The sequence below is a fragment of the Leptosomus discolor genome, chromosome 1, assembly GCF_034619465.1.
Source record: "Leptosomus discolor isolate bLepDis1 chromosome 1, bLepDis1.hap2, whole genome shotgun sequence".
NCBI classification, from domain to species: domain Eukaryota; kingdom Metazoa; phylum Chordata; class Aves; order Leptosomiformes; family Leptosomidae; genus Leptosomus; species Leptosomus discolor.
The window spans coordinates 34,084,874-34,108,011 of record NC_141391.1 but is presented as its reverse complement, the minus strand read 5'-3'; the positions used below and the strand labels follow the sequence as shown (position 1 = coordinate 34,108,011).

At 38.0% G+C, this 23,138-nt stretch overlaps 1 protein-coding gene across 1 annotated transcript in view; it reads right to left on the bottom strand.

Moving 5' to 3' along the window:
* VWA8 (von Willebrand factor A domain containing 8) overlaps positions 1-23,138 on the bottom strand; it is a 203,720-nt gene that overhangs the window by 169,341 nt on the left and 11,241 nt on the right. The window contains exons 2-4 of the mRNA XM_086481978.1: positions 21,995-22,072; positions 10,134-10,264; positions 7,882-7,992 (exon numbers count right to left, since the gene is read on the bottom strand). Coding sequence (XP_086338104.1) covers positions 7,882-7,992; positions 10,134-10,264; positions 21,995-22,072 — 320 coding nt within the window. The remainder of the gene's footprint in view (positions 1-7,881; positions 7,993-10,133; positions 10,265-21,994; positions 22,073-23,138) is intronic.

Below are 23,138 nucleotides of genomic sequence, written 5' to 3'. Positions count from 1 at the left end.
AATACATAACGCAGAACGCTTACCCTGGTTTCACGCTGCACCTACAAAAATATATTTTTACCCTTAAAGGCAAAAACACCTTAAGAACAGGACAATCCTAGCCAGACTTTCATTGTCTTTCCTGCAGCTGAACCACGGTGAGCTCCTCCACTTGAGCAGTGCAAAATACAATTGCAGGAAGCTGTAAACCCCAATTTTGACATAAATCACAGTGTATAAGCACATGTGTGAAGTTATACTGTGTCAGAAAGGGAATAAAGACAGGAAAAAAGCTCACCACAATGCATATACTGAAATGCACAAGAAAAAAAGAAGGATATTGCACCAGAGAAAGAAGGATATTTTTACAGATAGTTTGCAAATAGTTTGCAAAGACACAAGAAATGTTAACAGTACAGTTTAAAAGAACTGAAATGGTAGTTCTCTTCTCTGAGGAAAAAGCTTATAGTAAACCAGAAAACTCTGGTTGCCCTGAAATCCATGAGGAAAGTTCTCAGGGAACTTTAAAGGGCTTTAATTTTTCAAACCTGGACACCATTCGGAACATGATGTACAGGCTATGTTTCAGAACTGTATTAAAAAACATGCTGGTAGAAATTGCTCAAAAGTCATCAGTAATTGTCTCTTTTTCAGAAGCTACCTCAAGACAAGTTTGGGGTTTTTTTTAGGAGATGACTTGGCCTGTAATGACATCTCAAGCACAGCAACCATAACTTAACAACGTGGAAAAACAACAGTACAAGTAGCTCATTGAACACGAGAACTAATGAGGTAAGGTTTCCCTACATCGGCAGCCTACATTTCAGATGTCCCTTCCAACACAGTATCTTGTTCCCACCACCCGCACAGTGTCCCACACAAACTCAGCCACCCAAGCCCTTCCATTCACTCCTGTATCTCATAAACATCCAAAGAATGTAATATCCAGATGTCTCTTATGGTGAAGAGATCCTTAACAACCATCTGGTAAAGACAACACAAAACTTTGGCTGGTTTTGAGCTAACACAATGCTGAGTGGCTGCAGCAGGCTAGCAGAACTTGAACTCTTAAATCCATGGTGCAGCCTGTCTTCCAGAGAATGGGAGGTAGACATTCATTTGAGTCACTGTAACCCATCAAGCTACCAAATACCACGAAACTAAGAGGAAACTGATACCTTCTAAATTTCTTTCCATGGGTTGAATACAATTAAGCAAATTTTTCAAATTTAAATCAGTAAAACTAACCAATAAGTAAATATACCAGGAAAAGAAATGCCAGAGATACAGAATGGAATATGCTATGAGCTTTTACTCCTCATTTTACCAGAGAAGGAAGAGGACATTAACCAAGACTTGTAATTTACTGTAAGTGCCTCAGGTTATTCCTTTAAGAGGATGCAACAGAACTAAAAAGATCATTAATTTTTTTACAATACTTATATGGAAATAGCAAATTATCTATAAATTGAGAGACAGTCTAAAGATAGATGTACAAACAGATGTTGAGGGCAGCGAAGCATACAAGGCTGTTTTCTATTGGGGAATCTACTTTGCTAGATTTTAAAAACATCTGTAGACTAAACCGCGTGTCTAATGCTATGCCTCTACCAAAGAATATCTTTGAAGATATTTGTTCAGTTTTTAGGCCTCTTAATTCCTTAGTTATTGTATACCCTCATGAGTAGAGAAAATAGGAAAGCTGTTGAGCAACGCTGAAATGGATGACTATTTAACGGTCTGAAGTGATAACACTTCGTCCAAAATAAAAGTATTGTCAAAAATTAAGTAGTAAGATAAAGGGCTACTAAAAGCCACGTTCAACCAGTTTCAAAGCAACAATGTCAACTTTTTATAAAAAACCTTACTGTTGCCTTTTTCCTTAAATATTTGTAAAATCTTGTGTTGTTTAAAATAACACGTAATGAAAAATTTCTGAATGCATAATGCCATTCACAGATGAGATTACAAACAGACATACTATTCTCTAAAACGTGTATTCTATTTTTTGTTACAAACTTTTTTCACTTTGTAGATGATGATAAACTATAGTTTTGCATTTTCCAATTTAGATCACAAATATACTGAGTTATATATATTTCAAATGTGATGTTCAGGTTTTATTAAAATCAACGTAATAGTAACTAATGTGGATAGTCAAATTAAGAAAAATAACCTGAGAACAAAATATTTCAACCTTTTTCTCTCTCTGTAATGGAGGAGGGGGCTACATCTTCACTATTCAGCCTGCCTCCCCGCTGGGTTAATCAAGTGTTTTCTGGGTGGGTTTTGTAGCTAATTTTCCCCCGTGAGGTTGCGAAAATTACAGGACAGGTTGCATTTAATACTGTTAATCACTCCCTTTTTTATTAAAAAAAAAGATGACAGAGAAATCACACTGTCAGCCAGGCTAGTTAACATTCAGCGAAAGACTCCAGCTACCTACAGCAGTTAATGTTTCAGTGAGGAAGAATGGCCTGAACCGGTAAGCATGTAACTCATGATGCAACACCATAGCACAGAATGAAAAGCAACTAAAAAAAGAAACAACCTGAATTTATTGGAGGTTTGAATCCAAAAACTAGGCTAGAAAAGTTTACCCTAGGAAGTGAATTGACATATGATAATATCATAAATATGTTAACGTGACAAGAACTGGAACAGTCTTTCATTTCGTAGTCATCGATTTTACCTTCCCCAGTCATTGATTTCAGCCTTCTCCACACAGTTGGGGTTTTTTTTTTCCTTTTTTGAACTACCACACATCAAATGATCTGTTTCATTTCCATCACCCCTTCTCCCAACATGACAGACAGCTGTTTTTGCAACACTGCCTGCAAACTGTGTTTACAAGAGATTACGCCCCCACCTAGGCAGGGTCTGGCCATTTTAGCTGGTTTACACCACGTATATTAGTACAACAGTACATCCACATCAGGTGTGTGAAACATTTTGCACCTTGGGCAAACAGCAGGCCCAGGAGCAAGCAATCCGAGTTTCTGAACAGACTACCAGTGCAAATATCTACAAACGAAGAAACCTGGAGGTTTTTATCTTCATTTTATACAACTCTTCTCGACAAGAGAGATGGGTTATTTAAATTTTTCTTCCTGATGTGTAGCAGAATAAAAAGAAAAGTAAGTACTTGACAGATATATAAAAATGATAAAGTTACTTATCACTTGTGAATCACTTGAAGTCAGAGCACCATCCATCAAGCCCATATTGCCTATGAATATTATGACCCCACATATCACAAAGTATTGCCCCTTCCCACATTGTAAGAAATACTAGCTGAAAAGAAAGTGGAATATATATGTAACAGACACAAACATAAGAAAAAAGAACCCCCACACCTTTGATTTTAATCTATAAATACACAGTCCTAATATTCCTCGCATTACATCACAGACATTCATCTACATGCTTTCTACACCAAAACAGGATACCAGAGTCTGCTAATCTAACAAATCCAGTTAAATGCTGATACTTTTAGAAACATAAAATAAGCACTGCAAATTATTAAAACAAAATCACTTCTATGAGTTAAGAGGCTACTGTATAGGGGTCTTTATAAATGCATTTTCTTTTTATAGACAAGATATTCTATATCAACGCCAATAAAGATTAATATCATCCAAATACTGTTGTCTTCTACCTAGTATTTCCCTCCTCCTGTGCAACATTGGACACAACAAGGAAATTAATAGTAACATTCATATTGCTGGAGCACTGCATTCTTTGCCTTTTCTTTCTACAGACTTTGCTATCTAGCTCCCTGTACTAGATAGATAGATACTGCAGTGACAGTCAGTCAGCTAAGTTATACTTTCTGACCATGCCTTTTCTGCGGCTAACTTACCAGCTCATCAAAAATTCACTGTCACCTCCAAGGTAGCAAGTTGAGTAAGTCACAGAATTATAGAATTTGCACTCACTGGCTAGTTTTTTTCAAAAGTTGAATTATTCTTACCCATCTCTTTGCTAGGGTATAGGAAGAAATTTTTTTATATGTACAGACAAACATATATACATGTGTGTGTACCCACATACTCTCAAATCTGATTATAATTTCATTCAATTAATCTCCTGTCTTATTTTATAATTCTCTTTCCAATCTTTTTTTGATTAAAGGAAATCAAACTCAAGTCTGTGTAGGGCTACTCCAGGGGATTTCATGTCATGTTCATTTTACAGACATGATATACTTTAAGCTGTCATTTCTGTCACTCTGGGTGTTTAATTGATTACTACGTGAAGTCTTCCAAGCCATGTCAGAAGATAATTTTTCTGGTATCTTGACGATCAATTTTACATTTTATCATTGTATAACTTATGATGCTGGTGCAGTTAAAGATGCACAACTATTCTATTACAATGAGTCTGTTCACATAGTTCAAAGAGATACCAAAACTAAGTCTAGTTCTGTATATACAGAAGTCACAATGATACACATCCACTCTGCGGGTACAGCTCAATCAGCAAATCTTCAAAAACATGACATTATACTAGTAAATTTTCAGCACATAACCATACAATATTTTTCTACTTATTCCAACCTCAGTTAGTTTGATCGTCCTACACAGAAAAGACTGTACACTTAATAAAGTGGCTGTGTTTGGGAAGCTTGTTTAATTTAATGCAGAAGCTGGAAGATGCAGGGTAAACAAAACTAGGCATTCCAGGCAACATGGTCTGTGGCACAATCCTGAAGCAATACACCTCTCAAGCACTAACAAAATGGCTTAGCTGCTCTCCCAATTGCATCCAATACATTAAAATAATGTAGGATTTCCTTAGATGTAATAATTAACAATGTAGAAGGCTTAGTAATAAGAGTTTAAACCAGAGGTGTGCCTTTTACTGCATCAGAAAAGGAAAAAAAAAAAAAAAAGATATAAAAATATCAGATCTAATACCTCGATTTTTGAAAATACAATAGGCTGATATTACAATCTCCATACTGGTTCAATCAAGTTGGTGGCTCAGTTACAAAGGGTTACAGAAACAGAAAAGCACTCTGCAAGACAAGATCTTCTAAAAACAAAAACAAAATTTGAAACTGTCATTTAAATATTTAAGTAATATAAGGTAATTCTAACTAATTACTTGATACACAACAGAATTAACGCATGCAATAAATTACAGAATAAAACCAAGAGGTTACTTAATTGTCTGAATAACAGCAATAATAACGTTTCTGAGGCTTCTAACAGTGAATTAACAGCTGAAAACCAAAATTAATGGCCCAAGGTAAAGACAAGAAAACAGAATCTTCCGCTGTCAGTACTTGAATGAAAACAAATAATTCACCATTACCCCATTATAAAGCCTTTATTTTACATGATTTTGGCTGGGAATGAATTTGATAATTCAATGTTTACCTTTAATGATCTCCTATTTCTGAGGTAAATAAAACTCTTCCTCCCACCCTGTAAGATATCTTTTCTGACTTCCTAACTCCAAATCTTCTCCCATTCAATTCATTCTAATACTACAAAATGCTAACATGCGAGCATATTTGATACACTGGCCCTTCAATACACATTTCAATATGGAATTTCAATCACTGTTTCCATATCTATCTTAAATAACGAACAGCAATCGTATTCAGTCACTTCATGTTAAAATATATCAGATATTTTGAAACTTCCAAGATACCAATTTACAGCATTTAAGCCGCCACTATTAAACGTAGAGCTATAAACAACCATAATATCTTAACAATTACTCACAGGCAACTTTGCAAACCTTTGTAGGTCTATAACAGGATGATTCAGTATATTAATGTTATTTCTGGTAATAAGATGCCACCTTATGTTATAGTATATTATTATTCAAAGTGTGAGATAACTACATTACTATATTGTGACTTGCATGCAAAGAGCTTCATCTATCTTAAACAACAGCTAAATTTCATTTGACTCACAGAACTCATACAGAGGATGTTCTGGAAACCAGACTTTCAAGCTTTGCTGTCTTCTCTTGGGTGTCATGAAAAGCAAGCGTGAGATTCCACAAGAAGGGAAACGGTATCTAAATCTGAAAAGCATCTTCAGTCCCTCATGTGAATTCCTCTTCTCTTTAGCTCATGGGGAGCAATCCAAGCTCTTTTGGGAATATTTTGTTAAGGCTACCTACTCTGTCTTGAAACCATTCATGGTCTGGGGTTTAAAAAAAGAGTAGTGTCTGGCTTCTGTAATGTTCTGAATTGGTACAGCCACCTGCAAACCTCAAAATCATTAAATGACAATCAATACCACATAGCTTCCAAAATCATGATTCCAACTGATTTTAGTACTTTAACATCTTGCTAAAGGGAAGCCCTGGTCTGAAGTACCACTGTGCTGGATTCTGGTAAAAACCTTTTAACTGAAAATTTCCAGCAGATTGAGGAAGAAAGGAAATCTTAGACCTTTACCTTAGAAAGATAATCTTCCTAGAGTGCTCTTACTGGAGTGAGATCACTCAAAATAGCTTGTACGAAACGAACCAACCTGACACATATTTACACTGGGATCAAAGTCCTCAGACAAATACAGGGTTAACAGACCATCTCACATCTTGGTGAGCTTCTTACAGCCCCTGATACAGTGGCGCTTACAAATGTTAGTTAACTAATGCTCTTACACCAGGGATGAATTACCTAGACTATCCTGTAGCAAGCGTGAGGACAAGACTGTCCATAACAGCAGTTAGGCAAAGAGCTAACATGAGTTAATGAGTTAACCCCCCAGCCTACACAAATGCTCTTATCCTCTGGTAAATGAAAAGCCATTTACAGCCCTAATCCACAGTGCAGTATTTCAAATTATCTCATATTGTGCAACCCTCACTTCCAAATAAGCACGAGACAATTTGAAGTCGCGGAAATAACTGAAAAAAAATTATTTAAATTAGTTATTAACCTTCATTCTGAGGATCTTCCACTGCTCAAAGTCATTTATCATCATTTTAAGAAAATCTATTTTAAGGTTTCTTTAAAGTTTGGAGGCCAAAAAAGAGATCATTGGGAATTAAAAAAGAAAAAAGAAATTGTTTCTTTAAAACAAAGAACAAAGCTTCCAGGTTCTCTTTCCTCCTCTGTTCCCATCCCTGTTTCTACCCATAAATCACTCCTATGATGGTGATATCGTTAACCTCTATAGCATTACCAACTAAAACTGTTTCAGGTGACACGTTTAAATTCACACTACATCAGAGGAACTGACCCACCATATTTAACTAGAGACCTAACTTACATACAAAGTTTAGGTATCTACGACATTCTGAATGAAGTGTATATTTTACCTGCATAATCAAAATGGAGACATGCCACTGATAACTTACAAAAGGAAATCTTACCTAAACTAAGTCACTTTATGGTTGTACAAAATCAACTAATGGGTTGGGGCAATACTGATGGCAGGAGCGTTTAGATCATTATTTTTGTCCAGATCAGCAGTGAGCTTTCAAACCAAATCTCCCAACTGTCTCCATTTACTGCGCTTGGGATTCACAACACATAGCAGTCTTAAAACACATGAACTAGACTCTTTTTCAATTAAACGAGATCAGAAGATTCATTTCAGGAATACATCCAATGTGCTACAAGTGTTAGGGAAGAGACACACCAAAAGAAGTGCTTGTCCAACTTGCACAGAATGGATCTCACTCCTTGTTACAGAAGGGCATCAAAAATAGTCTGCCTAAATCAACCCTATAGTACTCTTAAGAGACAGAGTAATCTTGGATTTAGGTAAAGATAATGGTTTTTTTAATAATGAGATCAAGAGCATTATATGAGACTTTCTAAATGCAGGAGAAACGTGTCAGTTTGTAATCCACATACTAATTTTTCATCATATAAACCACAACTTCCTTCAAACTACTTGTAAGTAATAATCAAGTGGTGCAACTTGCCTGATCAAGATAAAAAGCACTACCATTTCGGATCTCTCGTCGCTGTTTGAGGTCAGTTTCTGTGGTGTCCCTGGATAGTGCGATATATTCAACCTCCCGCTTTGTTAGCTCCTGTGAACAACAGCCTAAAGTTATTACAAAAACAGGACTATAACCCCAGTAAGTGAACTTTAACAATAGGCCTAGTGGTTTAACTGTAAAAAAAGAGCTCTAGGCAGCAGCACAGTGATTTGAAATAACTCTGAACAAAAACTAATACCTCTTATTTTAAAATGTTTACAGTGTGTTCTACCTCAAAGAAAATGGTTTGAATTTCTGCTCAATAAACTTTTAGTTTCCCCAAACCTGTTCTAAAAACATAATAACCAGCTATATATTCTTTCCATTGAACATCTGTAACACCCTGTAAGTTAATCTTCTGGTTCTGGACTCTGAAAAACAATCAGTGTCTGCAAATCATGAATAAAACCAGAAGTTTTCCAGAAAAGATTGAAAAGCTTCAACTCTCACTGTTCAGTAAGACTTATACTGTGACGCAGTTGTCGTTTTTATTATCTGTACATGCTTTGCCAGTACACTGATGAACTAGATTGTTCTTATCCTCTCTCCCTCTAATGTCATGAGATGCAGTCTGCATCTGTAAAATTATAGGCTATTTAAAAAATGAGAACCCTTGGGTTATTGTTTTGTTTATTTTGATTCAGTATGAGATATACTTAGAATTTTCTGTCTTAAAGGAAAAAGAAGTATGCCCCAAGCATTTATACCTGATGCTCCTGCTACTTCCATATCTGGGTTATCATGCATTCTGCTAGGAAACTGATTCATGCTGAAATGCTCCTAGCCTTTACCCCTCAATTAAAGGTATGATATATTTAACACATCTCTCTTAAGAGGCAACTTTTAAGTATAGTTGTATGAAAAAAAAATTAAGCAAAGATACAAAACACCATGAAAATTATTTCCTTTCCGCTTTTTCAGTGCCTGTTGGTTACAAACCCACCAATTCCTTCATGCTGCAGGTAGATACAATTGTACTTACTTACAATTAAAGGGAAAAAACAGAAGGTAAACTACAGAAGTTTTCTTCAACAATTAGCCCGGTGCATGAACACATAGCAGTAGCTTTCAGCAACAGCAGACAGTTTTCCATGCTTACATAGCTTCTTTTAAGGGACCACAGCACATATCAGCCCACATGCAAAGACCAGCCTTCAAGTAATTGTTTGCCATGGCATTGAAACAGTAAGCTGTAGCCTTTCCAATATAGCCCAGGTGCATACAAACAGTGATATGAATAACAAGACACATATTATGTCCGATGCCTGGATATCAGGTGTTTCCTAAGTCCTCTTTTTAGGTTATACCAAACTCTTCCCATTTATTTTAAAGAATGCACTGAGCTACCAAGTGGCATATTTGGTTTGCTGCATTAAGAAATCTTTGCTCTGCTTTCCGAAGTTCAAAATCTTGCAGCTTTCTCCTGTATGCTTTACCTCTGAAAGCTAGTCTTTGAATTAGTATCTTTTAATTTTTAAAGGAACGGCTGATCTTCATGACAATTGTTTCTACACCTCCACCTGTGATCCTTCTGCCCAACCAGATTATAGATAGAGCTCACAGCAGGCAAAGTCCTACCCACATCACCTTTTGGGGAAGACAACTCCCTCTTCCTGATAATTTAAGGGCACCAATGACTTAAACGTGAAATTTTGCACATGGTGCTGCCATGGTTCACGCAGATGGACGTAGGCAAGTCCTTCCCACATTCGAAGAGCGGATCATACATGCATCTACTCTTTCTAATCACTCACAAGAACTATTCCCAAATGCTAGTCAGAACGCTTCTCTCCCAAATCCTTTCCTTCATTTCTTTTTTTATATATTGAAGCAAAAAATGATTTGTTGTCTGTAACAGTAGGCAGATATCTTAATCTTCTAACATACATAATGCCTAGAACAAACTGTTTCTCATTTGTGATAGCATATGGTAACACAGTTTTCCAACTCTTCCCCCCACCCCCCCAACCCCTCGGAGTTTAAGCAGAAAAACTTGTATTAAAACGTCTGTACTTTCTATTCATCTATAACAAAAATTGAACTTTGGAAAGCAGATTTATGAAAAACTTATTTACCTCCTAAGTAGCTTGCTGTAAGAGTTTCCAGGACTACCTTTCACCATTTGGCTAGCAGAGGAATGACTAACTGACATTAATGACTATGTCTCCAAGAATTTAAACCACCATACTTACCAGATATTGCATGGCAATAGATCGCCGGAGAGGGCCAGGAGGACCAATAAGAAAGACATCTTGGCCAAGAAGATCTTTCTGCATTATCCATCTTAAATGGTGGACCACAGACTGGGCCAAAGAATCTGTCACTTTGAAGCACAAAGATAAGAACACATTATTTAAATAGATACCTGGCCATTCACACATTTTTTGTTCTTATCTCCAAAAAATAAAACAAAGACACGAAGATGTGCTGCTGGACAGCTGAAAAGCTGGGAATTACACACACAGTTATTATTAGACTACTTAATTTACATGTAAGTTTGTATGCCTGTCTTACCCATTGCCTTTTTCTCTGCCTAACTTCATCCTTAAAAAAAACCCATCCCATCAATAACTAGAAAAACAGGTTGTTGATTCTCATTTCACATTAAACTGATCAAAATGTTGAGTGGACTTCTCAACATCAGTTAATATAATATAAATGCATTATTATAATCTGTGAAGATTTATCCAGCCTATATCCCAATGGCTCTGTGATTCATGAACTTAAAAAAATAAAAAATACTGTGCTTCCATCAGTCTAAGATTAATGTTCAGGGACATATTTAATTTGATATTTTCTTAAAAGACAACTGCATTCCTGTTTACATTTTGACACAATAAAGCACACAATTAAATTATCAAGGAAATGCAAACCTTGCAATATCACTACATCAGTACCACGCAGCTTCCAAAACCATAATAAAAAACAACTCAAAGCAGATCCACTTATTTCTATTAAGAATAGCATACCCTTATTATTTTAAAAAGCAATAACCTGATTATAATTAAACTAAAACCTTTACCACCTGGATCAAATGTTGGCAGCAATGGAAAGCGTCATGCAGAAAGAGGACAGGGAAGGAGGGGTATCATTCCCACTGCCATACATCGCCCTATCCCCAGAATACTCCTTCACATACCCCCCAGAAAAGCCTGGCTCTCTCTCAGACACAAGCAAAAAGCACGAGTGCAGGAGGAGAAGAACACAAGCAAGCCAGGAGGGATATTTATGTATGCATGTATGTATATGGTTGCTTTCAGAACAATCTGACAAGACCGATGATGGGGTTTGAAACTGGAGCCTCAAGGCTGGTGTCTGGGATGCTGAAGTGCAGTAAGAAAGGAGCAAGAGGGAATGAAATCTTCAAATTAATACTTGGTTATTTACCTTTTTGCAGTGTGATTACTGGTTGTGGTGAGAAGCCAAAGTTTTAAAAAACAAGCCTCGATTCTACATCAGCTTTCCTGAGACAAGGGAGGCAGTATGTGCGAGGCAGAGTTAAGGACAGCAAGAAATAATGCCCCTCAGTTCCAAGGGGTTTCAGTTCACTGTTGAATCTTTGTACACCAGAATTAAAATTCATTTTTGTAAGATCATAGAAAGAACACTAAGGGACTGTATGAGATTCAAGGAAGGTTTTCCAAGCATAACTTTACAAAAAATTTCAACTGAATGTTTTGGTCTGGCACTCAGGGAAACCATTTGAAATCTTCCACTTCCAGAGAAATGTACTGTGTCCTTACCACCAATACGAACAGGAATAGCATACACACATAGGTGAGCAATCTATGCATTAGGATTATCACATCAATTGTAAATAAACATTTCAGGTTTGCTTTTTTTCTTTTGTTTTGTCTGCTAAACAACAGCTGTTAGCATGCCCAGGATTAGTTTTCATATATAGTATGGTAAAATCATATGAATGTAAGAATATTTTTTTCTTCTTCACTGCAATACTGTTTTCTAAAAGCAATGCACATCACACACACCACACACAACAGGCCAAATTCAAATAAATTCCTCACAGAGAATAACATTCCTTTCTACGAGATTTTCAAGAAAATTAAGGAAATTACTATTACATATAATCTTTGGGAAACAAAGGGTAATACATCACATCAGAAGAACTGCTCTGTCCAAACTTTCCCACTGGAGATACAGTAATTTGAAAAGCACCACAAAAATAAAAAGTATTACAGAAGTATTATATTAAAGGTACCATTAAAATTGCAAGACAGAGATGTCAGATGACAGAAAGGCACATTCATTATTACTTCTACCTGTTGTATGGACTTGCCAATGTGTCTCTAGTGTATTTTTACAATAGCTGTTCTCAAAAAAAAAAAGTTACTTAAAGTGGACAAATAAGCTTGGAAATCTTGCTGAAACACTGAATGCTTTCATGTCAAAAGTCATGTATTAGAGGCATGGCAAAACCAGCTTTGACATAGCATGACTACAAATGCCTCTGGTGTAACTCACATATGTGTAGCTATCTTTTTTTATTTTTATTTTTAGGATGGTCTGCTAAAGAAAAAACTCGGGTCAGACTTAAAAGCAGTACCATAAATAGAAACAGGATTTAAGAACGTTCAGCAGCATCTGCTAGACAAACTGTCATGCAAAAGAGAACATGACTGTACAGCATTCAAAAAAACCTAAAATCTTAGAAACGTGATCCCCCTGCAAACCTTAAGGAATTTCAGGACACTTATATGCTCGTCATTGTGTTTAAATAATCCAAATTTACTCTGAAATATTAATATCAAAAATGCAACTTTCAGAAGCCTCCCATAATTTCCTAATGTTGGGGTTTTTGAGAAAAGGACACAAAAGACACAATTCATTATGGACACATTTCCTTGAAAATTATTTCATTGTTTCATCATTCTCCTCACACACAGATTACAGCCGGACCAATTATAATACATGTTTTCAAACACAAAGTCAGCACACTGATCATCTGCAAACTCACCCAAAGCAAGCCTGTTACAAATAATGCCAACAATTCAAAGCAAGCATTCCCTAAGGTGAACCGTCATGACAGCAGCTTCCACTTGACAGGTCCTTCTGTTCTAACACATAATAACTGTACATCGCTCCAGATACTAAGCCTACTTCAGCTTCCCAGTTATGTCCTTCTAAAATCAGAGGAATATAAAATTTTCTTTGTACATGCAGCCTATGCTGCATAAACTGTTTCCAAAGCACAGTATGCTTCTCAAAGGCAACTTCAGATAAACATACACAGTATCTTGTATATTATTTCTGTATATTTAGACTACTGGTACCACGGTATCTGCATTGCAAAGCTTCTACATTTTCTCTAACATGACTTGAAAAAACTCCTCTCTGTTTAAGTGCTGAATATTAACTTTACTACAAGCACCACATAATAATTTTCTATGGCATTTAGAAGACAGGGCAAATTAGCTGAAAAAAGCATCAGCGTGTATATTACAGCAATTTTTATTAATTATCCCCTGAGTCAGATAGCATCCAATCCAAACTGGGTTTGCACAATCTGTTTAGTGGCACTCTGCTGATTTGCAGTAGTTGAGTAGCTGGCCCTATATTCTTAATCTCCAGGATGGTGCGAAGGAAGCCTCTACTGTGTATTCTCAAAGATACCATCTGGCACATGCAGGAGAGTAGTCGGTGCTACAATTTGCTATTCCTGCGTATCAAGGATGGCCAGCGAAAGAAATTGTGTTCTATTGCTTTGTAATATGTGAGAAGTAGGATGACACCTAGCAGAATCTGCACAAACATTTTGTAAAGTGAGCAGCTGAAGCTGAGTGGAGAAATCCCCAAATAATAAAAGAAGAAAATATTGTAGATAGATTTTGAAGCAAATGCAGCAGCTGCTCTTGTTTGATCCACAAATCAGCTTTTGATAAAACCAAGACTGAAATGGCTATGCTAGCCTCGGAAATTTTCCAGTTCACTCATACTTGAATTCTTGGCACACGCTGCACTCACTGAAGCCATAAGATTCACTGGAGAAAGTAGAGAGTATCTGCTGGCAAGTCCTTGTGTCCCACCTACAGAAGAAATCCCATAAATGAAGGAGACACCTACCTCTTCCCACTGTTCAGAGACAGACAGTTAAATGAACTGATTTCCAAGAATATCTATTACAGATGTGGTACAAAATACGTTACAGCTCATGTCCTTGTATGACTCTAGTTTGGTCAATCACATAATAACCACAGGCACTTAGAAGACATCAATATATATAATTTTCAACAGGATAAAAAAAGACCTCTGCATACCCCAAACCTTTGCTACAGTGCATGTTCAAAGACTGAGAACTGCTCCTTTTACCAGGGGAGGCAAAAGTTCATGAGGGGAAAAAGATCTCCGTCTCATCCAATTACCAAGGGGGACAATGAAGGGAGTGAGTTGCCCAGGACACGGTGAAGGAGGCAGCATGGCCAAGGTGAAGAGGGAAGCACTCCTGTGTGGCCTGCTTTCAGCTGCTTTCATTAAGCACATTGCAAGTAAAACTTTGCTGCTCTTCCAATTTTATGCTGATGCGCAGAGCCCCAAAAGTTTTCAAAGTCTCATAATGTGGTTACATCACAGACAGTTTTCACTGGAACACTATTTTTTCCCTCACAAATTTTTCATGGAAACAGTCTTCATTCCAAAAATTTTTGTTCTTGCGGTGGTAAGGAAACAAGTTGCAAGTCTGTGCAGGGGCTTAGAAAGGGGGAAGTTCCTTCTTGGATGAGACCATAAACTCATTTATCATTAATTCATCTGAATTGATGGCTTCACTTTAAGATGTAAGATCTACATAGGTAAAGCATATTTCTCCATTTGAATATAAATGAAAAGAGAATATAAAGGAATCATGTAAAACCAAATAGCTTTTTGGAAGGAACTCTGAATGGGATTCAGAAGACTCAGGTTCTCTTAGTGACATACAAACATGGAATAAATGAAACAATCCTCAGATGAATTTACAACTCATAGGGAAATACACAGCCAGAGCAGCTATCTGTAGCTCAGACTCCAACTGGAGGGACATACTGCGTCTGCTTTTGAGCCTAACAGTTCAGTCCAGCACCAAAACATTTGAGAGATTCTAGAAAAGAGCAAGAAGAATTATCAAAAGAAACTGGAATTTGGTCTAGAAAATAAATGACTGAAAAAACTAACAACTGTTTTCCAATATGCAAGACAGAATCACAGCGAAGAAAAAAGTTATCAGTACATCATCATGGATGTACCGATAGAACAAGATAGAACGAGACCCAGGGAACTAAAAGTATGTCCAACAAGACCTAAACGAGGCATAAGAAAAAGGTTTTTTCACAAAAGAATCGTTAACTACTGGAGCAAAGTGCGCAGAGAGGTTCTGGAATCTACGTCACCAGCACATTTTAAGAACAATGAGGACGAACACCTCTTAGGAACAGTTTAGATTCAGCTGACTCTGCTTTGAGGCACAAGCAACAGTGCAGACAAATCCCTGAGCTCCACCCAGACCTTTGCTGTAGGTTTCCAAGTCCCTGTGTCTCCCTATGCCTCACTCTTGGTATGGACAAAACAGGCATAAGGGTGTAAAACTTGCAGAGCAATACTGACCAGAAAACCCACTATTTCAGGTGCTGGATTAGGTGGTAACAGCCAAGTTGCAGATCAGTTTCAAGCCTACGTGAAAACTCAAACTGCTGAAATAATCACCATCTCTGACAACAGACATCTTTCCTTAGGCTAGGAAAGAAGAAATGTAATGACAAAAGTCTTTGTTAGCAGAAAATTACAGTCACCCTGCAATACAACCTGTCTCTGTAATGTGTTGCACTCTAACACTCAGATTTGAAGTTAACAGAAAGAAGAACGAACACACATTCCAGCGCAAATCTGAACCTACTTTGAGCAACGCAGACGCTTCTCCCTTCTTCAGCACATGGCACGTACAACTCTGGGAGAAGGACACAGAGACAATACTGATCTTTCAGGTGAAGAACAAATAACAGGAACTGCTGGCACTACTGAGCCTACCACAGAGAAATAACCCAAATTTCCTCAACATTTATACAATTCTCTTTCAAGCACCGAAATCCAATTAGTGCTACTTTTTTTTGTGTTTCATTATCAGATGCACAAACTTGTTAAAATTCCTCACGAGAATTAGCCTTCCATATATCTCAAGTGACAAAACTAACAGGATTTATCACTTAACGCCTTACCTACACGCATGTCACTGTTGATCACACATCAAGGGAGGGTGCGCAGACTTAGGACACCTGGCACAAAACCACACACTGTTTGAAATTAATCTTCCACAGTTCAATGCAGTTACATGTGACATGACTACAGCCAAACTCCCAAATGCAACTGCATCTTCAGAGAGCTGCAGAGCTGACACGGTGTTGCAAGGCAACATCCCTTTTCCCACCTTAACGAGGATTTGCCGTCATTGAACAAAGTGTCCTGGAAGAGCTACGTTAGGAATTGTTTTGTCAAGATTATTAAATACATGAACTATCAGGTACATTGTCATTTTCATAAAATTTCCACAAACCATTAACGAAAGCAGTGCACTGACACAAACTCAACATAAAAAAAAAATAATGTGCGTTCTCACAATTCAATTTTGGAACTAAACTATCATGGAAAGCTGTACAAAGTTTCTCCAAAGTGTAATTAAAGAAACAATCACGCTTTTCAGGCATGGTGAGATTTTAAAAATGCAGGTTTTATTTTTACTGATAAAAGAACAAGCAGTGCAAAAAATAAGTGCCCTCTTTTCTAGAATGTGCCAGACACAGTTAGGTCAGAAATCCCATTAATAAAATTCTCTTGTGTATGACTCATTTTTACTTGCCACTTACAAAAAGAAAAATCAGAACAATTCAGATTTTATGTACCTTTAATTATCATCTTCCAAGAAAAAGCCATTTGCCAACAACAGCAAAACAAATTAATATTTTATATTAACACACAAAATGGTGTACTTCATACAGAACTGGCTAGGAACCTAGCAGAAAACCTGAAAATCAAAGACATGAAAACATAATGTAACCAGCAGTACCTAACCTACTCATTTCTGCAAAATGTAACAAGGTTCAATAAGGGACACAAAAATCACTTTAACTTGGTAACACGATGAATGAAATATTTTGGTATCAATTATGTGACCAAATGACAAATGTGAAGTTTTGTAGGTACTTAATACATTTACATTTCTTATTGTGTTACAATTTTTTTTCAATTTTTAAAGGCTATTTTTAAGCCTAGAAGAATAATGCTGGGTTTAGAATAAGTTATAACATCCCTAAAATTTGCTTTAAATTATAGATATGCACTTTCAACACCACTGCATTTTAATATGCCTTTTATCTGACAGAATAACAAAAGCAGCAACATTCCATGCTACACAAATGATAAGCTAGAAAACAATATCATATGCAGTAATAGTAAGTGAACTGTAACTACTTCAATGCCCTCCTCTTCGTTCTTGCTCCATTGTAAACACTACAATCTCCGAGACCTTTTCAGGGGTATTTCCTACTTAAGCGGATGGCCAAATTATTTCTAGTCTTAGTTTAAAAGAAAAGAGGTAAGTACCTTGGTCATGATAAATGTAATAATAGTTACTATAATAAAATTTGAAAATATATAACATTTCAGTTTACAGATTAGTATAAATATGCAATTACGGTCACCTATCTTACACCAAAACCTCTTGTATCTACAGCAGTCACTCACATAGCAAAACAAAAAGTGCTCTTAAAACAAAACAAAATAATGCATTAAGTAAAGCACATACTCTCTAAATGCCTCACAAAGAGGAGATAATTGACATGAAGTGAATACAATCTACTTAATTTCACTAAACAAATGAAACTTTGCTCTCCATAGCAGCATAACGATAGAACTTAGGCACTAAGGGATAAAAAAGCTTCCTAAATTTAAAAATACAAAGAAATTGTACTCAAGTATTTGAAATCAATTTTCTGCTATTAAATACGTAACTATTCTACCTTAATTTTAACTAATTTAATATTCAGGTTTATAACCAAAATTTTGTACCTTAAGTAACCTTACTGTAAGCACACGAATACAGATGAACAACAGTATCCCAAACATGACATAGGCTCCTTTCAGTCATGATGATTAAAAAAAAAAAAAAAAAAAAATCAATGCTAGCCTTAATATGTGCTAATAAATGTTATTTTTAGTTGTAGTATCCGATTTTAGCTAAGAACCCATCATCCTGTACAGTTCCATGTTTAAGAACTTTTTTGCTACCAGATTAGTTTTAAATCACTTTTTCCTTATAATTGTTAACAAGAAAAATCTCTCATTCTTTAATTCTACCAAATGTTCTCACAATTCTCTTGCCTTCCAGGCCCAAAGAACTGAAAGAGATGCTGTTACAGCAATTTAGAGCTAACATGTATCTTGCTGAAAAGTGCAGATCGACCAAAATATGTAATAGTGACTGGCATGGCAGGGAAGAGTGGAAGGCAAGGAGGCATTGATAAAATTAACACATTTGGTACAGCACAGAAAACCAGGAAGTAAAACAAGCTACGAAAAATGCAAGTAAGTGAAATGGATCACATCAGCCATTGACATAGACAACCAATGTCCTGACTTCATGATCAAAATGAGAAAATGGGCATACAAAATAAATGACAGAAAGCAAAAATCTATCATTGAAGAAGCTATAAAAAGTAATAATCAGAGCAGCATTTCTCAACTGTTAGGCCACATTCCCAGGAACTCACGAGGTATGAGAAGTGTCATTACAGTCTAAACCAGAAATCTTTTCCTCACGGGCTACCCCATAACAGCAAGGGCTGACACACGGCCTCGGATATCTTTGGTATCTTAGATCACCTGGTAGGGAAGCATCACAGTGTGATACCTGATGGGGTATGGGAGTTAAGTAGCCCACAATCTAGATGCAGATCAGCGATCTGGCCTACCAGACTACTGGCACACTTCACACTAGTCAAAGTCTGAAAGCAAACCAAATCTTCCTCTCTATATTGCTCTCTGAGCAACCTGATCTAGTCGAAGATGTCCCTGCTCATTGCAGGGGGGGGTTGTACTACATGACCTTTAAAGGTCCCTTCCAACCCAACTGTTTCTATATTCCTCCTACACCTCTCGAACAACAAACATCTCAAAAGAAACGTTGCACATCAGAAAAGAGTTAAGAAAGAGCAATGTAAACAAGTCAACAGCAACACAGGTCTACAATCCCAGTTACTACAAGATCAGGAATCACAGAAACAGAACAGTTCAGGACGGAAGGGACCTCTGGATGATATCTTGTCCAACCCTGCTCAAGCAGGGTCACCTAAAGCCCGTCTGATGAACTGAATTACTACTGCCTAAGAACACATCGATGTAAACCTTCACGCGGCGGCTCCTACCCTTTCAGATACTGTACCGGTAGCACTCCCTGTACACCTGTAACACCCCTCTCACCTTCAGTATCTCTCTCCCAGGAGTTACCTTCCATCCTGCCAGCACTGCAGTGGCAAGCATATTGTCGCTATTATCAATGCCATCCTTCTAAAAGGATAAAGAAAACCAAAAAAGACCAGCATCCCAGCCGTTCTCCTCATGTCTGATTCAAAATGTCAGGGAATGAATTTAGACATGCTGGAAAGCAAATTCACTGGAAGTGAGTAACAAAGTTCAGTTTCCAGCTGTAAAATCTTGCAAGCCCAGCAATGACAGTCACTGGGAGTTCTCAATGCCTGGCCCTGTCTAACTGTAGTACAAGACTTACATACCCCTTTAGAATGCCATGTGTACTTGGTTTTGGTCCGGAAATTTATCTGAGTGGAAAGATCAGTTGTTGGTCTTTTTTTTTTTTTTTCTTTTATTTAAATGTCAAACATCCAGCAGCCCACATGTGAAAGTGCTGAACAAATGGCGACTGATCATTCTGGATCCTCAGGAGGCAGTTGGCCTGTACTGTCCTAGGAAACGTGACAATGAAATCATGATTCACTTGCTAATCTATGGCGCAAAAGGAAAAGCTCAAGAAGCATGTATTCTCAACAAACAAACAGGAAATCTGGATGGCAGCAAATCCGTGGCATTTTTAGTAAGGTATCAAAACATGAATTAATTGTAAGTACGTGTATGTGCATTGTTAATGTGCATAATTGGCTGTGTCTTTTGTAAGTATTTGATAGCATATTTTTATCACTGTGAATTGACTTCTCATTAACTTGATGGATTGCAAAGATCATAGAATCACAGAATGGTTTGGGTTGGAATGGACCTTAAAGATCATCCAGTTCCAAGCCCCCTGCCATGGGCAGGGACACCTCCCACCAGACCAGGTTGCTCCAAGCCCCATCCAGCCTGGCCTTGAACACTCCCAGGGAGGGAGCAGCCACAGCTTGAGCTCTGGGCAACCTGTTCCAGTGCCTCACCACCCTCACAGTAAAGAATTTCTTCCTTATATCTAATCTAAATCTCCCCTCTTTCAGTTTAAAGCCATTACACCTTATGCCGTCACTATATGCCCTTGTAAAAATCCCCTCACCAGCTTTCTTGTAGGTCCCCTTTAGGTACTGGAGGGCTGCTGTAAGGTCTCCCCAGACCTTTCTCTTCTCCAGGCTGAACAACCCCAACTCTCTCAGCTTGTCTTCACAGGGGACATGCTCCAGCCCCTGATCATCTCTGTGGCCCTCCTCTGGACACGCTTGAGCAGGTCCATGTCTTTCTTATGCTGCGGGCCCCACAGCTGAATGCAGCACTGCAGGTGGGGCCTCATGAGAGCAGAGTAGAAGTGGAGAATCACCTCCCTTGAACTGCTGGCCACTTTTCTTTTGATGAAGAAGCCCAGGATGCAATCAGCTTTCTGGGCTGTGAGTACACATTGCTAGGTCACGTTGAACTTCTTGTCAGCCAACACCCCCAACTCCTCTGCAGGGCTGCTCTTAATCCACTCATTGCCTAGCCTCATCTGTGCTTGGGATTGCCTCAACCCAGGTGCAGGACCTTGCACTTGGCCTTGTTGAACTTCATGGTGTTGGCCTGGGCCCACCTGTCCAGCCTGTCAAGGTCCCTCTGGATGGCATCCCTTCCCTCCAGCGTGTCAACTGCACCACGCAGCTTGGTGTCATCGGCAAACTTGCTGAGGATGCACTCAATCCCACTGTCCATGTTGCCAACAAAGGTGTTAAGCAGCGCTGGTCCCAATACCAACCCTTGAGGAACACCACTCATCACTGGTCTCCACTAGGACATTGAACTGTTGACCACAACTCTTTGAGTGCAACCATCCAGCCAATTCCTTATCCACTAAGCGGTCCATCCGTCAAATTCATGTCTCTCCAATATAGAGACAAGGATGTCATGTGGGACAGTGTTAAATGCTTCGCCAACAAGTCCAGGTAGATGACATCAGTTGCTCTTCCCTTATCCACCAAAGCTGTAACCCCATTTTAGACGGCTACCAAATTTGTCAGGCATGATTTTCCCTTAGTGAAGCCATGTTGGCTGTCACCAATGATGTCCTTATTTTCCATGTGCATTAGCATAGTTTACAGGAGGATCTGCTCAATGACCTTGCTGGGCACTGAGCTGTATCTGTATGTTTGCTGACAACAATAATGTGACAATCTGTGAATATTAAATATCACAGCAAAAACACCATACATCTGCCATACAGCAGAAAACTCCTAGGACATACAATGACACCGCAATTGAATGATAATTTTAAACTGCCACAGTTTTAGGTCCAAACAATTTGAGATTACTGTATTATTTTTAGAAGCAGTTGCTGGATGAGACCCCTTTCGAACAAAATATTTAAACATAACACAAACGATCCTTTTACTGTCCCACTGACCAATGGGACAAGTTACATTCAAAGTTAAGATATTCCTGGACCAGAGATACAGTAAAGAACTCAGCAGAGACAGCCTTCCCCAAATTGCATGTTTTTTCAAAACATATTTTTTTAGATAATTTCATTAAAGTCAGCGGGGTGACTTCAGAGAGTAAAATTTTTGGAATAAAGCCTTGAAACTCATTCAAAAGGAAAGCAGATTCTTACTGTAGTTCTGTGGAACAAGTTCTGGGTTCTTCGGTGTCTTGAGTTTAAAAGATACATCTCCAATAGTGACAGTATCACCTAAAAAAGAGAAAAGTCTTTTAGTGTTTAATGCCCTTATATTAAAGTTTAAATCATAGACTTGATGTGGTAAGGCTGATTGTGTGTTCACAAAGCAGCCTCTAATGTGTTTGAGAACTGTTAGTTCACTAATTAGGCTCTGCTACTTTTCAATAGATCAGGTACCAGGACAATTTACATTTAACATTCCTTGACTTTTTTTCCTTTGTTGCTGTTGATATAACCATAACTTACTTTGTTGGGAGCTATGGAATTCAAGCTCACTGTACAACCCCGTTCCAGCTACCATCATAGATTTATTGAAATTATATCTTTAGCCCATTTATCTGTAGAACTAGCAGTGAGAAACCCTTGAGGGGTGATGATTTCCCTGAGATTTCAAGCAGCCTGAGACAGTATCTGTTAGAGGTACAAAATGACACATACATGTCAGTGGGCCCTCCCTGCACTACCTGCATGACTGCAGAACCTGGCACCTTTCCAATGTCTGAGAAGTCTCAAGCATGACTTGCTCTGGATTTCACCAAAACTAAAGTGCCTGGCCATTTTATTTACTGGTCTCTTACTCGGACCTGCCTGGGTGATCTGTCGTTCTGCAACTACAAACTTGAATTAAATTGCAGGGCGTGCCCTGTGTACTTTCTAGCAGAAATCAGAAGTGAAATCCAGTTTGCAGCCAGGAAACGGGCAAGCACCAAGGTGGCAGTGGTCACATAGAAAAACAGCACAACACCCAAAACCCATGAAGTCAAGAAAGTGAGCTGCAGACTGGTAACAAACTCAATGTTTATTTATTCCAAGAGACTATCTGGGCTATGCAAACGAGTTCACAAGTATTAAGGCCATGAAACTAAGATGACTCTAGTATAATGATGTTTTTTTCCATTACTGTTGCTGAAGATAACATCACCTTCGTCGCCCAACAGGCACTGTAGTGTGAGTGTGAGGATGGAGAGGATTACTGGAGTAAGACTGCTGCAGTTTTGCCACAGTACTGATTACACTATCTTTCCATGAATCAAGGACAAGTTTTGGAACGGTTTCTTGTACTTGTCTTTTTCTCAGA